This window comes from Grammomys surdaster, unplaced genomic scaffold, assembly GCF_004785775.1.
Source record: "Grammomys surdaster isolate TR1022 unplaced genomic scaffold, NIH_TR_1.0 125951, whole genome shotgun sequence".
Classification (NCBI taxonomy): domain Eukaryota; kingdom Metazoa; phylum Chordata; class Mammalia; order Rodentia; family Muridae; genus Grammomys; species Grammomys surdaster.
The window spans coordinates 5046086-5062736 of NW_021620772.1; the positions used below are offsets into that span (position 1 = coordinate 5046086).

The 16651-nt window shown below is 39.2% G+C and overlaps 1 protein-coding gene across 2 annotated transcripts in view; it reads left to right on the forward strand.

Moving 5' to 3' along the window:
• Positions 1-16651, forward strand: part of Cntln (centlein) — a 265324-nt gene that overhangs the window by 171353 nt on the left and 77320 nt on the right. Inside the window, exons 15-16 of one of the 2 annotated variants that reach the window (XM_028753632.1) lie at positions 1459-1991; positions 16069-16246. In XM_028753632.1, coding sequence (XP_028609465.1) covers positions 1459-1991; positions 16069-16246 — 711 coding nt within the window. The remainder of the gene's footprint in view (positions 1-1458; positions 1992-16068; positions 16247-16651) is intronic. The other variant, XM_028753633.1, reaches the window with a different exon arrangement.

Genomic DNA, 16651 nt, shown 5'->3' on the forward strand with positions numbered 1-16651 from the left:
TCTCTCTCTCTCTCTCTCTCTCTCTCTCTCTCTCTCTCTCTCTCTCTGTGTGTGTGTGAGTGTCTGTGTGTGTCTGTGTGTGTCTGTGTGTGTGTTCTGGGAACCAAACTCAGATCCTCTTGAGTGCTTTATTGACTAAGCTATCTCTCAAGCCCCAAAGACACATTAAGAAAATGAATGAATAAAGGGCTTCAGTTACAGCTTATACCTATAGTCCGTAATATATGTACTGACATGAACTTTAAGTTTAGCTTAACATAGAGGTGTAAATTAATCAGTCTTAGTCAAGGTATGGTTCTGCCCATTATTATTTCAGCTTAGAGCTATTATCACAGTGGTCCAGTGAAGTGTTAACTTGTTAATATGTCACTCCTTGAGGATACAGCCTTTTGGCCTCATACATAACTACCCTCATTTGGAGGTGTAGAGCTGTCGGCCCTTAGGCTCTTTGTGAAATTCTAGATGCTTCAATAACTAAGGTTAGAGCTAACAACTCCTCTCTGTTTCTTGAGCCAACGTAAAGGTGCTTAACTAAGACATACATGCTATCTCTTCTGTGTCTAGTTGTTTTGTGGGCTCAAATGAAGGATCAGTGCTTCTTTGCAAAGGCACTTTTTGTGTTTCTGTTTCAGTTTTACTTTTAAAACTAGTTTGAAAAATAGTCTATTGTTATTTTTTAAATTCTAGTTCCAAGCATCCTGTAAGAGGCTTGTGATAGTCTGTCCTGGATGTTCACGTGCAGCATTTTCATAATATCACGTATTATTTTAGGTGTGCACATGTGTCTTTCTAGTGGCTACTGGTGCATGGAGCCTGGAGGTCTTTGACCATAACTGTGTCCTATATCAGGAGAAATATTTATTGAAATAAATAGAAATGTTTCATTTATAAGCAACCTTCAAATTCTTGTACTTCTATATTATTGAACATGATTTTTGCAAAACATTTTATTGTATGAAATAAGGATCATATGAGAATTAAAATGGAACTTTTCTTATTTAGAAATAAAACTGTTGCAGGTCATTTAATTTGTCTCCACATCTCACCATGCTCGTCAAATGTTAAAGAAATATTCTTTACTAGTAATACGTTTCTCCATGAGCTTACTTTTAGCCTATCCCATAAACAGCTTTTCTCTGAAAATATTTCCTTTCACAGTTAGAATGTATAACCACAGTACCCACAATCTGAGAAGACCCTGCAGCTCGTTGACGTCCTTAGCGCTGATCACTTTGTGTAGGACTTTACCTTTCCTTACCATCTGTCCTTTATTCAGCAGATGCATTACTGCATTTCTGAATGGGTCCATCCACATCACCTTAGAGTTATTTAGAATGTAAGTGCCGGAGATTCATTTTGTCCTTGTGCTAAGTGGAACTTATCAGTTAGAAATGATATTTAAAATTATGTAGATTATGGTTTTACATTTTAAAGGAGTGATTAAACTTTCTTGCTTAGGTCATCGAGTTGGAAAATCGGCTAAAGTCTTTTGAGAAAAACTCAAGAAAATTAAAAGAAGAGAGTAAGAAATTAAAGAAAGACAATGATTTCCTGAAATCCCACTTAAAACACTATCAAGAAGACTCAGAGGCGAGAGAAAAGGAGCTAGAGCAACTACTGAGGGTAAGCAAAGATGTAGAACATGACAAAAGTGAGCTTCAAACAAAGATCACTGCTCTGGAGAGGGAGGTCACTACCCTGAGGAGACAAGTGGCAGCAGCTAAGGCTTTGAGAGAGGAAAGAGAAGAGGTGGTATGTCCAGAGGAGAGAGCACACCACCCAACAGACAAAGCTAAATCTGGGATGGCTACCACAGATGTGAGAGCCCAGCGCTGTGACTGCAAGACAGCCACTACCAAGGTGAAATTTAAAGCTGCCAAGAGAAAGTGCTCTGTGGGTCGCCACCACTCAGTTCTCAATCACTCCATCAAGGTTATGAGCCACGTGGAGAACCTCAGCAAGGACGGCTGGGAGGATGTGAGTGAAGGCAGGTAAGGCTCTCATTAACGTAGCTCTGTGGTGGGGACAGTGTGCATCTGGAAAGCACTGGCAAATGGAGATTGAATTTCAACTACTGTCGATTTGGTATTCAGAAAAAATACTGTCAGAGCCTTTGAAATATCTTGGGAGGTCTTGTTCTGAGCTTATTGACTGAAATTTGCATGCAAAATTAGCCACAACTGCATGAGTATTTGAATAGGTGCCAGGAAACCCAAAAGAAGGCAATGCTTGATTTCTTCCAGTGATGCTATTTTCATGCAGTCATGAGGCTTGAAATTGACAGTTTGGCAGGTTGATTTAATTTGCTGGCCCTTTGCATATTCACCACTGACAGCTAAGGATTCCCAGGCAAGCCTACTAAGTCGGTTTAGTTATCTTGTGACATGCCAACCTGGGAGGAGAAACATTTTTCCCCCTTAATTTAGTTAGATAAATTTTGAATGACCCATTTCAGCTTGTTACCAGATGTCTACAAGCTGTTTAACAGCCTTTAAATTAAGAACCATCTTCACTAATTATTTCATGTGTGTGTTATGCAAAGTCATTGTACAAACTTTAAGTGGATCGAAGTTAAAGATTTCTTAAGAGATGTACAGATTCCTATTCTTGAGTTGCTTAGCCCCTACTGAATATAAAGAGGAGAATACTAAAAGTCTGGACAGGTCTTGGTCTTACACATGGCTGTACACTGGAAGTATAGAGGCAAAGGAATGACAGAGCACCTCTGTTTATACCTCTGCCATAAAGAACTTCATTGGTTGTCCACTTTGCCATGGTTTTAAATATCTGCCCTGTTTCATAATAATGTGTACTTACATTTATAGTCTCCAGATTCATTTGTTTGTTTGTTTGTTTAAGCTCTTCTGCAGTGTTCTATTTTAGATATAGGATGACCAGGGATATTTTTCTTAGCCACAAGCATAGCAATGGAAAATGAGCTTAAAACATAATAAGGATGTCTATAGAGGAAAAAGGTGTGATGCCTTTCCTGGCCCTCATAAGGAGCATGGCTGACATACCTGTAGCTAAAGACATACTGGAGGTCAACTTGGCATTCATTTTCAAAGTTTTTTGTGACCATGGAAGATAAATGAAAGCCCAAAGAATTGGAGGAAAGTGTTCATTTTTTTTATGCTTAGCGTTTGTGAAGAGTAGGCAGTTATGTACAAATGTAGATGAAGAGAAGGATAAATATATCATTCCCAAATAAGAGCAAAGGACCAGGATGCAGAGATTCAGCAGCATCATCCTCTTCAGAGTGTTTTAAGACTCTCTACGGGACTCCTTCCCGGGCAGCATGGGCCCTTTGTGGACTGAGGGTCTTCTCACAGAGCAGTGAGTAGATGAAGAGATATTTCACAGAAAGTCAGACAATGGTAAGAGCAAGTATATATTATACACTTCACTAGGAAGGAAAGGGGATGTATTACTTACTTACTTACTTACTTACTTTTCTATTGATGTGATATACCACCATGATCAAGCTTTATTTTGTAAGTACAAAATAAAGTTTTTTTATGCTTCCAGAGGGTTAGAGTTTGTAATGGTGGTACAGCATGTTAGCTGACAGCAGGCATGGCAGCAGGAACAGGAAACTATGATTCCATCATGAACCTGAAGCACAAAGCAAAGCAGGGGGAGTGAATTGGGTGGTTTGAGATTTGAACTCTCAAAGTCTCACAGTATCATAACTTAAATGCTCTACCACTTAAACCTCACTAAACAGTACCACCCACCCAGTACTATGAGGGACATTTCTTATTCAGACCACCACAAGTGGTCTAGTTTTTGTCATTACTTGGGTTTATACCCAAAATATAAAAATATAGAGTAACAGATATATAATCTGTACATTATAATTACAGAGAGATCCTATAAAAAGTCCCAGGCTCAAACATACTCCAAGCCAATGTTTTTATAATTTTTGAGGTTGACTAGAAGTATCAGTTTTATTTGAATATTGTTGCCTGGTTCCAATGTGCTGGTAGGTTTGGAAAATGTTTTTAATGATTACAAAATGAAGTTCCTAGTCTTTAGACAGATAAGTAAACTAAAGAGGCATGTTTATGGGGAAAGTGAGATGGCTCACTAGGCAACAGTACTGCCACCAAGGCTGATGACATTGTTGTAATCATAGTAGGAGAGAACAAACCTCTGTGAACTGATCAATATACATATGTCATGTTTGGATATGTATACAACACACACACACACAGTTAATATTTTACAAGAACAGTTTATGAAAGCAAAGCCAGAGGATTGCATCTGTATTTTTTCTTTCTTTTTACCTTTTTTCAATTTCTTCTTCCTTGGTCTCAGAAGCAACAGAAGTAAACAAAATAGTACTCAACTTAAAACCCACTAAACATTTATCTCTATCTTCAAGGAAAATCAAGTGGCAACTGCAATCTGTACCTCAACAATATAATGCCCCTGTACTTTACATAAAATATTGGAATAGCTTATTTATGTCTGAGTCTATATCTATTGATAAATACATAAAAGTTAGGTAATATATTCAATTTCAATTTCATTATATCAATGAATGTTCATAAAGCCATATGTTTTGAAGAAATATCACTGTATTTTTTAATATTAGAATATCATCTAAGTTGCTCAGTAGTATAACTCATTTTTGCACAGTGACGTTATTAAACTTCCTGCGTGGCAGAACAGTTTCAGAAATCATTTAGCTGCAAAGAATTATCACATTAGAACCTGTGCAGAGAACCTTCACAGGCATCATAAGATTTTATTTCTTTTAGTTTTCTATAGTGTAGTACTTAGTTTTCTGTTGACTTGACACAGGCTAGAGTTATATGGGAGAAAGCACCTTAGTTGAAGAAAGGTTTCTGTCAGATTGCTTGTAGGCACATCTGTAGGATGTTATGTAGATTCATGATCAGTGTGGGAGGGCCCAGCTCACTGTGGCCAGTGCCACTCCTGGCCATATGGCCCTGAGATGTATAAGAAAGCAGGCTGAGCAAACTCTGGGGAGCAAGCCAGTAAACAGCATTCCTCTGTAGCCTCACACTGTCCTCACGCCCCATTCTCCCTGTCTGTAACCCTCTTAAATGTTCTTCATATTCCCACTATGCATGTCAGAGAGACAGTCAGACAGACAGATTTTAGTTCCTGAACCAGGTTCCCTCCCTTACTTCTCTCACCAGAGGAGTGTGACCTGATAACTATGATATGAAATAAATCCCTTCTTTACTACACTGCTTTTGGTCATGGTGTTTTATCTCAGCATTGGAAACTCTAAGACATATAGTGTAAAAAATATTTGGCCATTGAGAAAAATGAAGCAGGCATATATATCTCATTATATAACTATCACCTGGCATTTATTTCACACAGTTTATGATAGTGTGTTTGTTCTGTTCATGTTGCTGTGATAAAACACTCTGACAAAAGCAGCAGCTTGAGGGAAAACATCTTATTGCTTGGCTGACCCTCTAGAGAGGTTGCAGCACTGTGGGATGTCACAGCAGAAACTTCAGAGCTGAAGCAGAGATCACAGAGCCTTGCTGGTGCCAGCTCACTCAATGTTGCTTGTTCTGTTGGATTAGTTTCTTTTATTTCTTTGTTTTTATTTCTGTTTTTTGTTTGTTTGTTTCTTTTGAGATAGGGCTTCACTATGTAACCCTGGCTGCCCTGGAACTTCCCCTGGAGACCAGGCTGGCCTCTGCCTCCCAAGTGCTGGGATTAAAGGCATGCTGCCACAACTCCCTGGTTTTTAGTTAGCTTTCTTATACACCAGGGCCCACCTACCTAGGAGTGTGGCTGTCATAGTAGGCTGGATGCTCCCTCCTCAATGATCAAGATAATCTCTCACAGACAAAACCACAGGCCAGTCTGATGGAAGCAGTTCTTCAACTCTTCCCAAGTGACTGTAGGTTGTATCAAGTGGGCAATCAAAACTTAGCGCCACAATGTTCATTCAGTAAAAATAAGAGAAAAAAAGTTGAAATTCATAAACCAGATTCAGAAAAACAAATACTATTTTATAACATGTCAAATATGGATTAAAATGTAAAAATCTGTCTGTCTCACTGTCTGTCTCTCTGACATGAAGGTATAGTAGGAATATGAGGAACATTTAAGAAGTTTACAGACAGGGAGAATGGGAGAAAGAAAGACAAAATGCTTAATTTCATGTGTCATATATTCATATATAAATTATCATTTATATACATTCATTTACATATTATGTGTACCAGATGAAAGCAAAGCATGAGTATATGGACTATAGAATACAGAAAGTATAAAGAGAACAATCAGAAGACAGAAGGAGGAATGAGGTAAAAGTGTGGCCTTGTAGGAGGAGGTTTCAAAAGCCCATGGCGATGAATGCTGCCATTCCAATTAGTGCTCCTTCTCTGTCTCTGTTCTGTCTCTGTCTGTCCCTCTCTGTCTCTGTTCTGTCTCTGTCTCTCTGTGTGTGAGGGGGGTTGGGTGGTTGGGTGTGTGTGTTTGTCTGTCTGTGTCCCTCTCTACCTCCTTCTATGTGTCTGTCTTTGTGTGTCTGTGTCTCTCCTTGTCTCAACATGTAAGCCGCTCAGGTACTGTTATATCACCCTATTACCTTCTGTCTGCCTGCCACTATGCCTTCCCCCCATGGTAGTCGCGAACTCACCTTCTGAAACTATAAAAATTGTAAGCAAGTCCCCAGTTATAGCTTTCTTTCTTAAGTTGCCTTGGTCTTAGTGTTTCTAACTTAGTGTTGCTTCACAGCAACAGAAAAATAACTAACATGCTGTAAATGTTATCTTTTCAAGCCACTATGATCTCTTCTCTGGCTCTCTTAACTATAGTGAAAGTCTGATCTGTGGTAGTTGTTCATGCTGAAGGATTTCTGTCAGCTTCTCCTCCACCTCTTATTTTAGACTGTGCCTCTCTCAACATGCCTGTGAGAGTTAATCTTATGTGTGAGTTTGGAGGGTGTGCTTAGCTGAGGTTCACTTTTAAATGAATGAGCACTAGGTAACTTTCCTAGGATTGAATTTGGTCAGATCCACTCAGATTATGTACTGAATAGAATACAAAGGTAGAATGCATGGAGCTCCTGGAAAGCATGAAAAGCCTCACTTCCTACAAGCTTAATGGCTTGTACCTTCAGTTAACAACTGGCTTCCATTAAAGAAGTTGGCAAAGCTTGGAAGGCTAGCAGATTTTTTAAAAATATCTTTTGAGACAGTGTCTTGTGCATCACAGGCTGGCTTCAAAATCCTGATCCCCCTGCCTCCTCCTCCCAAGTGTTCAGATTTTTTAATCCATGCAAATTCCTCATCAAAATTAAGAATAAAGACTAAGCAAGGAGGAATTAATTCTCTAGTGACTTCTTTAGCTTCCAACTGTTCCATCAGCTCTCCTGGAATGCTGCCTGCAGGTCTTCAGACTGGAACTGGATCATTAGTTCCTCAAACGCAGTGTATGCCTGCCATTTGTGGAATGTAGTCACACTGTTGGCTCTCCCAGATCTCCAGTCTACTGGCCTGCGCTGCAGTCTTTGAACTTCCTGACCTCCATAATAACATGATTTAACTCCTGAAAATATATACTTGTACATATTCATCTTGTAGCTTCTGGAAAGTCATAACTAATTCACCTTATAACAATCCATCATTGCCTCCAAAAGAAAGCAAGAATTTTGAGATTAAATACTAGGAGAGGAAATCACACAGAATTCTTATATATCTGGAACTTTGAAGGAAAAAAATTGGAAGGCTGGTGATAGGGAGTTTCCATGGAGTGAGTTAGGTAGACACCCAAGAACAGAGAGTCCATCATGTGGATGTTGGCTGATCTCCAGGCATCTCTCCTTTGTGTAATGAACAAACTAGCTAGTTGTGACAGTACATGCTGAAACTTTGCATGAGTCCAAGACAACTGACTTCTCACTAAAAACTCATCTGACTCCTGGCACCATTTAATATTGACCAGAAGGCAAGCCCTCAGTGTGACAAGGTTCTCTAGAGGAACTAGCCAACCCCTTAGCTTCTGGGTGATTACAGTGGCCCTCTTCCATCATAGGTGGCATCAAGTTGTTTACCTGGTAACAGGAAACTGGTTTGTGCATTTTCCTTAGAACTTTTGTAAATGCCACCATCCTTGGGCGTCTATATCTAACAATAGCTTATATAACATTCCACAGAGAAGAAGATACATTTTCTGCCAAAGGATATTTGATAATAAACTGTATCAGGTAATTTTCTAGTCTTACCATATTGCACAGTAGAAGCAGACTATTTAGAGCAGTGGATAGTCTATTTTAGGCTTAGTTATGGCACTAGCTAGAAGACATTGAGTACAGAAAATGTCTTTAATTAACATTTCTTTTCATTTAATTGCTAGGAGAGCATAGTTTTAAAAATAAATCTTATAGTTGTCCTCTATAAAAATTTAGCCAAACAACTCACTGGAGACTTGTCTTTCATCATTATGGCCTTGAGTTTGAGAGTTAGAATGGTTTGTATTGTTTGTCAGCTTGACATATATGGGAGTGGGGACCACAGGTAAGAGACTGCCTCCATCAGAGTAGCTTGTGGGCATGTTTATGAGGCATTCTCTTGATTTCTAATTGTTATAAGTGGCCTCATTCCACTGTGGTGGTATGACCTCTGGGCATGTGGTCCTAGGTTATGTAGGACAAGTACCTAAATGTGAGCCTGGGAGCAAGACAGTAATCAGGATTCCTCATGATTTTGAGTCCAGACTCCCTCCTTGAATCCCAGCCCCAGCTAAGTGAAACAAATGCTTCTCTTCCCAGATTGTTATTGGTCATTCTTCTTATCTCAACAACACTACAAGAAGGATCCTATTACTCTGGTAGAATACATTTCCCTTTCAATTCCCACTACTGTTTGTGGAAGTAGTAACTAGGACTGTATGCACTGAGCTACTCAGACTACACTATTGCCAGTCATCACAGGGACACACAGAACTAGCCATTTCAGTTACCCCAACTGAGGTGGAATTAGGACCATATCTAGAAATCAGAATAGCTGTACCTGTCACTACTCTCTGTCTAGCTAATTTATTTTTTTTACCGTTGGCAGTAAAATCTCAAAGCATTCCTTATTCTTTTTTCCATTTTTTTATACCTCATAATTTTTCTAGAACAATTTTTTTCAATATCATGACCACATTGGGAAATGTAAAAGGCAACTTTGAATCCTTGCCTTATTTGACCTGTCAGTATATTTTGATAGAGTAAATTTTGACACTTTGTCATACTATACTTTGAGGTTTTTTGTTTGTTTTTTTAATTTTTTTTAAATCATTTTTTACATTCCAGATTTTATCCCCCTCCTGGTCTACCCTCTCATTGTTCCACATCCCATACTCCCCACCCCTTGTTTCCAGGAAGATAGGAAGATGTCTTCACCCCCAACTCCACTAGACCACACAACTCCCTTGGGCCTCAAGTCTCTCAAAGGTTAGGTGCATCTTCTCTGACTGAGTTCAGACCCTGTCATTCCTCTGCTGTATATGTGTTGGGAGCCTCATATTAGCTGGTGTATGCTGCCTTTTTTGGCGGTCCAATGTTTGAGAGATCTCAGGAGTCCAGGTTAATTGAGACTGCTTGTCTTCCTACAAGGTCGCCCTCCTCCTCAGCTTCTTTCAGACTTTCCCTAATTCAACTACAGTGGTCAGCAGCTTCTGTCCACTGGTTGGGAGTAAATATCTGCTTCTGACTCTTTCAGCTGCTTGTTGGGCCTTTCAGGGGTAGTCATGATAGGCCCCTGCTTGTAAGTACACAGTAGCATTAGTAGTAATGTCAGGCCTTGGGACCTCCCCTTGAGCTAGATCCCACTTTGGGCCTGTTGCTGGACCTCCTTTTCCTCAGGCTTCTCTCCATTTTTGTCCCTGCAGTTCTTCCAGACAAGAACAATTATGGGTCAGAGTTTTTGACTGTGATGGCAACCCCATCCCTTACTTGATGCCCTGTCTTTCTGCTAGAGGTGGGCTCTACAAGTTCCCTCTCCCCACTGTAGGGTATTACATCTAAGGTCCCTCCCTTTGAGTCCTTAGAATCTCTCACCTTCCAGGTCTCTGGTACATTTTGGAGGGTCTCCCTACTACTGCCTCCCAAGGTTGCCTCTTTCCATTCTCTCTGCTGGCCCTCAGGGCCTGAGTCCTGTTCCCCCACATCAGATCATGTTCCCCTCTTCCCCTCCCTGTCTCCTTTCCCACCCTGGTCCCTCCCACCATCCCCTACTCCTGTGATTTATTTCTTCTCTCTCCCAAGTGGGATTGGGGTATCCTCACTTGTTAACTTCTGTGTGTTAACCTTTTTGAGATCTATGGATTATGTCCTGGGTATTCTGTACTTTCTTTTGGCTAATACCAACTGATTAGTGAGTACATACCATGCATGTCCTTTGGGGTCTGAATTACCTCTGATGATAGGATGATATTTTCTAGTTCCATTCATTTGCCTGCAAAACTCAGGATGTCCTCATTCTTATTAGCTGAGTAGTATTCCATTGTGTAAATGAACCACAATATCCATTCTTCTGTCCTTGGATATCTGGGTTGTTTCCAGCTTCTGGCTATCACAGCAAAGCTGCTATGAACATAGTAGAACATGTGCTCCTGTGGCATGGTGGGACATCTTTTGGGTATATGTCCAAGAATGGTACATGGTGTCTTTAGGTACATGTATTTCCAATTTTCTGAGAAATCTCCAGATTGATTTCCAGAGTTGTACTAATTTGCAATCCCACCAGCAATGGAGGAGTGTTCCTCTTTCTCCACCTCCTCACCAACATGTGCTGTCACTTGAAGTTTAGATCTTAGCCATTCTGATTGGTGTGAAGTTGAATCTCAGGGTCATTTTGATTTGTATTTCCCTCATCGCTAAGGACTTTGAACATTTCCTTAAGTGCTTCTCAGCCCTTTGAGATTCCTTTGTTGTGAATTCTCTGTTTAGATCTATACCCCCTTTTTTGATTTGGTTGTTTGGTTTTTTGGTGGTTAGCTTCTTGAGTTCTTTATATATTTTAGATATTAGCCCTCTATCAGATGTGAGGTTAGTGAAGGATATTTTTTCCAATCTGCAGGTTGCTGGTTTGTCCTATTGACTATGTTCTTTGCTTTACAGAAGCTTTCTAGTTTCACGAGGTCCCATTTATCAATTCTTGATCTTAGAGCATGAGCCATTGGAGTTTTGTTTAGGAAATTTCCCCCTGTACTGATGTGTTCAAGGCTCTTTCCCACTTTCTTTTCCATTAGATTTTGTTTATATGGTTTTGTGTTGAGGTCCTTGATCCACTTGGACTTGAGCTTCATGCAAGGTGACAAATATAGATCTGTTTAAATTTTTCTACACGCAGACATGCTATACCTTGCATGTGATAGTCACTGACACAGCCGCAGTCTCTTCAGTGAAAGTCAGACGTGGCACTACGATTGGTATTCCACCACAGCACACCAGTGACACTCAGTCATAGGGCCACTTACTGTTTTCTCCTCCCTACCCCTCCCATCTGGGTTTTAAGAGGCCAAACCCTTGGATATCTCACTTAAAAATTGACGTTCTTTTGTGATATCATATGTCAACGCAATCCTTACATCGTTAATTAATGTTATTGCAGCCATCCAAACATTTTAATATACATACTACTCCTCACTCATGAATTTAAGATTCAAGTAACAATCAATTTAACATCATACTTTGGATCGATTTCCCTAATCCATACTCCTGGGGTTCCCCTTATGGAATCTCTTCCTAAATAATGGCAATTCTTTCATTTACACCAAATAATAACTTGAACTTATCCTTGAGTCCAGTCTTCATTTCCAACATCCAGGCAATTGGGAATTTATCATGGGTTTCTTCTAAAACCACGGACCACCATCACCCCATGTGTTGTTCCAACACTGGCATGTATCTCCCCATTTGCACAGTTTCCTAACCAGGCTTTTTGGCCACACTGAACGTCTAGTTCTTCCTGCCAAGTTGGGGAATCTGTATCTCAGGTATCTCGGCTGTACAGGTATACCCCTACCTTCTGTGTAGAATGTATTTTCTAGATACCCATTTATCTATGTCCTTTCTCTAAGGCTGTCCCAGAGACCATTCTGTTCCAAATCACAACTCTGTTCTCATCTCGTGTCTTGGACTGTGGCCTTTTCTCATCCTCTGCTCAGTGTGGTCTTCCAGCAGCTCTTATTACCTTACAGCACACTCCATAGCCTTTCATGTACTATGTTTATCATCTCCTCTTTTCTAGCTAGAATAGGGGCTTTCTGAAGGCAACTGTTGTAGAGCTTTCACATCTGTGAGTGGATCCTGCCTTCATGAAACATTATATATAATGAAAAAGACTTTGAAAATAAAAAATGGAAGAAAAATGAGGAAAGTGAAATACTGCTTCATCTCAACCTCAAAGAAATGTTTTCAATCATTTCTATCACTAATTATACGACTAAATATACTGATCATACAGCTCTCCTCAGTTTTTACATTGCATGTTGGATTCTTGCTAAGCTTTGGACAAATAGAGGAGGAGATTATTAATACAAATACCAACATCAATAAAGTAACAGCATAAGTGATTGCAGTGAGTCTACTCTTCTGATTCAGACATACTGACTTTCAGTGTATTGAGAAAATTTATAAATTTGATAAGTTGCCATTCTTACTTTGTAAAAATATACAGAAAGAAGTAATAGTTTAAATGAAGCCTAAATACATTACCAGGACATTTAAAAATAGCTATTTATAAATATAATTTAAAGGAAGAATTGGAGCTGGTAATATGTCTCAGACAGGAAACAAACTTCTATACAAGTCCAGGTCTCTTACAGCCAAAAAATTGGAAACACAGCTATAAGTCTTCAGCTGGAGGGGGATTTGATGTGGAGATAGGTGGATCCTAGGGCTCACTGGCCACAGAGTTTATTTAACTGGTGAGCTTAGAGATCAGTGAGAGACCTTGTCTCTAAAAAGATTAAGAACAATTGAAGAAAACATAGGATGTAAACTTCAGGCCACTACTGGCACACACACATGCATGCATGTGCACCTGCATGAATGTGAGTGCACATACTACACACAAACGCAAACATATATTAACTCAAAGACACAAGTGTGTGCTTGTATACATATACACACTGTCTTAGTTAGGGTTTTACTGCTGTGAACAGACACCATAACCAAGGCAACTCTTATAAGGACAACATTTAATGGGGCAGGCTTACAGGTTCAGAGATTCAGTCTATTATCATCAAGGTGGGAGCATAGCAGTATCCAGGCAGGCATGGTGTAGGAGGAGCTGAGAGTTCTGATTTATCTAAAGGCAGCTAGAAGAAGACTAGCTTCCAGGCATAGGATGAGAGTCTTAAAGCCCATGCACATGGTTACAGACCTACTCCAACAAGGCCAAACCCACAAATAGTGCCACTTCTTGAGCTAGGCATACTCAAACCACCACAACAACTGATTTCTGAATGTCTGCCTGGTTCTTGAAAAGAAATTTTTATCAGGCTGATCCTTGTTTTTTCTCTAACACTGGCCTACACTGAGGACTGAGCACAGGCCATGCTCATGCTAAGTGCTCTACCACTGGCCTGTTGTCTAGCCAACATCTTACCTCATTTTTAAACACAACTATGTATCTGAACCCTAACAAAGCATCCTTATCAACTTTGTCATTAAAAGGGCACTCAAAAAGCAGAAAATAAATACACTTCTAAATATAAGATGTGGAAAAACCTTACAATGTATAATCATGATTTCCAAAGATGTCAGCAGACTAGGAAGATACACTTATACATAAGATTACAGAACAGGTTACTTTAAGTACAAAATGTCTGTTGTTTAGCCACTCTTGAAGAAATAAGTGTTTAATAGTCAATATGTAACAATATTGTATGAGTCTATTTTAGAATGGACATACCAAAGAGACTTAAACAATTTTAGCCTCCAGAAGTCCTTCAAAGTAACAGGTAGTATACACTTCTTAGGATGTGAAATTTGAATTCTCATCATGTTGCTGCATAAGCATAAGCTAGAGTATGTTCAAGAGAGACCAAGGCAGCAAAGCATCTCAAAATTGTTTATATTAGGAAATTAGAATAAGCCATGAGTTGTTTTACTTTTCCTAAGGATGTCTTAAAGAGTATGTATCAATGTAAAAATAGTTTAAATATATCTATGTGAAAAACTTACTTTTATGTCCTCTTCAACCTCAAACCTTCTGTTTCTTGGTTTTAAAAATAATTTTAATGGTGAATATATATTTTTATACTAGTCTCTGATATGCTTTGAACGTATTTCCTCCCTTCTCTCCTTCACTCTCTAAATCCCTAAATTTTTCACTTCTGCTGTCTTAGTCATTGTTTCATTGCTGTGAAAAGACACCACGACCAAGGCAACTCCTATTAAAGAAAGCATTCAGTTGGGGGCTTGTTTACAGTTTCAGAGGCTTAGTCTATTCTTATCATGGCAGGGAGTATGGCAGCATGCAGGCAGGCATGGGACATTGAGAGGCAGGCAGGTGAAAGTACACTGAGATGCCATCTCACTCCAAGCAGAATGGAAGTCATTACAAAAACAACAGCACAGTCTGTTGCAGGCATGGGACAGTGAAGAAGTAGCTGAGAGCTTTATACTCTAATCCTCAGGAAGCAAGCATAGGGAGAGACTGAGCCTGGCTTGGGTTTTTGAAACCTCAAAGTCCACCCTCAGTGACACATTTCTTCCAGGGAGGCCATACCTACTTCAACAAGGCCACACCTCCTAATCTTTCTAATCCTTTCCAAGAGTTTCACTCAAAGATGAATAAGCATTCAAATATATGAGCCTATGGGGACCATCAGTCAAACCACCATATCAACTCTCATATCAGATATGCTTTCAGGTATCTGTGTAAAATCTTATTTGTGAATAAGAGAAAACATGAGATTTGTATTTTTGACACTGACTAGTGATTGTCTCCAGTTTTATCAATTTTCCTTCAAACAATATAACTTCATCTTTCATGGTGGAAAGAAATCCATTATATCTTTATATCATATACATCATCTTCTCCCATCCCTGTGTTGATGGACATTCAATTTGGTTTTATAGCTTAGCTTTTGTGAGTAGTGCTGAAATAATATTGTGCAAGTATCTCTTTGGCATAGTGGCTTGAAATCCTTTGGATAACCCATGAACAATCTAGCTGAATCATATGGGGATATAGTTTTAGTTTTAGAACTTCTATGCCGATTTCCACAGTGGTTGGACTAGTTTTCATTTTCTAAGGCATTACATGAGAGTTCTCTTTTGTCGATAGTCTTGCTGGGTTGTGTTGTTATTGGTTTTTGTAATGACTTCCATTCTGTCCCAAGTGAGATGGCATCTCAGTGTAGTTTAAGTTGCATGTCTGTGGTGGCCAGTGAATGATCTTCAAAATGTTTAATCTCTTCATTGCTTTGTTTGTTTTTCTCTGGAGCACGTCATTATTAGTGTACTGTGTATTTCACTCACCCTTATCTGGTTCTATTGTCCAGATTGTCATTATGACACAAGGTACATGTAGGCATGGTTTTCAGATTGTTTCCCCGGATTTTATTATTTACCACTTTAACCCTTTTGTAGACAAAAGTTCCTGGCTCATAGTGGGTGTACTATTTCAGTCATAAGGAATAAAGCTATAGCCCATGGTAAAAAGCCTAACAGATAAAAATGTTATACCTTCTGGGGGAAACTTTCTATAAAAAAAAAAATTTAAACTTGTGTGCCCTGGCTTGGAGACTGGCAGTGAGGCACCCTGGGCTTCCTGAGCTGGTGCTCTGCAGAAACATTTCAGAAGAGTGGGTGATGGGGATTTTATGCAAGGGATCAAGTTTCTTTATGAAATTCTTGAAATATGTATGTCTAAATAAAGTTTAATAGTGAGAACCAAACGATGTTCAATTAGATGTATAGCTTTGTATATGATCCACACTCTAATACCACTTGACCACTGTGTTTATAGAAGTGCATATGTGAGTCTGTCTCATTGAGGCTCATTTTCTCCTCTTTTTTTTTTTTGGTTTTATTTTGATTGTTCTATTTTGTTTGTTTTTAAGCAGTGATTCTGAAACACAAACCTTTCAAAATTTGGGAACAATTATTGTAGAAACAACCCAGAATATAAGCCCTAATGAAGATGGTGGAAATCAGAAAGAAATTGACCAAACAGAAGATGGCTGTACTCAACAAAAAGCAATGCAGACATACTCATGTGAGGACATCAGGGCCCCGCAGGTACGCTGGCTCTTCTCAGCTCCACAGTATGTTCTCAGCCTTGCCCTCTCTATAACTTAAATTGATTCATTGTACCACTATTTAAGTTTGAATCCCTAAAAAACTGTCTTCTTGAAAGTAGACAGCAAAAATACCCACTTTTGAATTTTTTTCAAACACCTGTTTGCTATCTTTGCAAAGATAAAATGAAAATAAACACCAGATTTGTAAATCTTAAGACAGTCTTATCTCAAAGAATAGGAAATGATAAAAAAAACTAACAATAAGCTCATTATTGTTTTAAAGTTGTTTATTCTTACTATGCTCCTGTTACCTGACTAATGATAAATAGCTAGTTTCTACAGAAATTAGTATTTTATGACTGAGGCAGGAGAATCAAGAGTACTAGGCCAGCCTAGCCTGGTT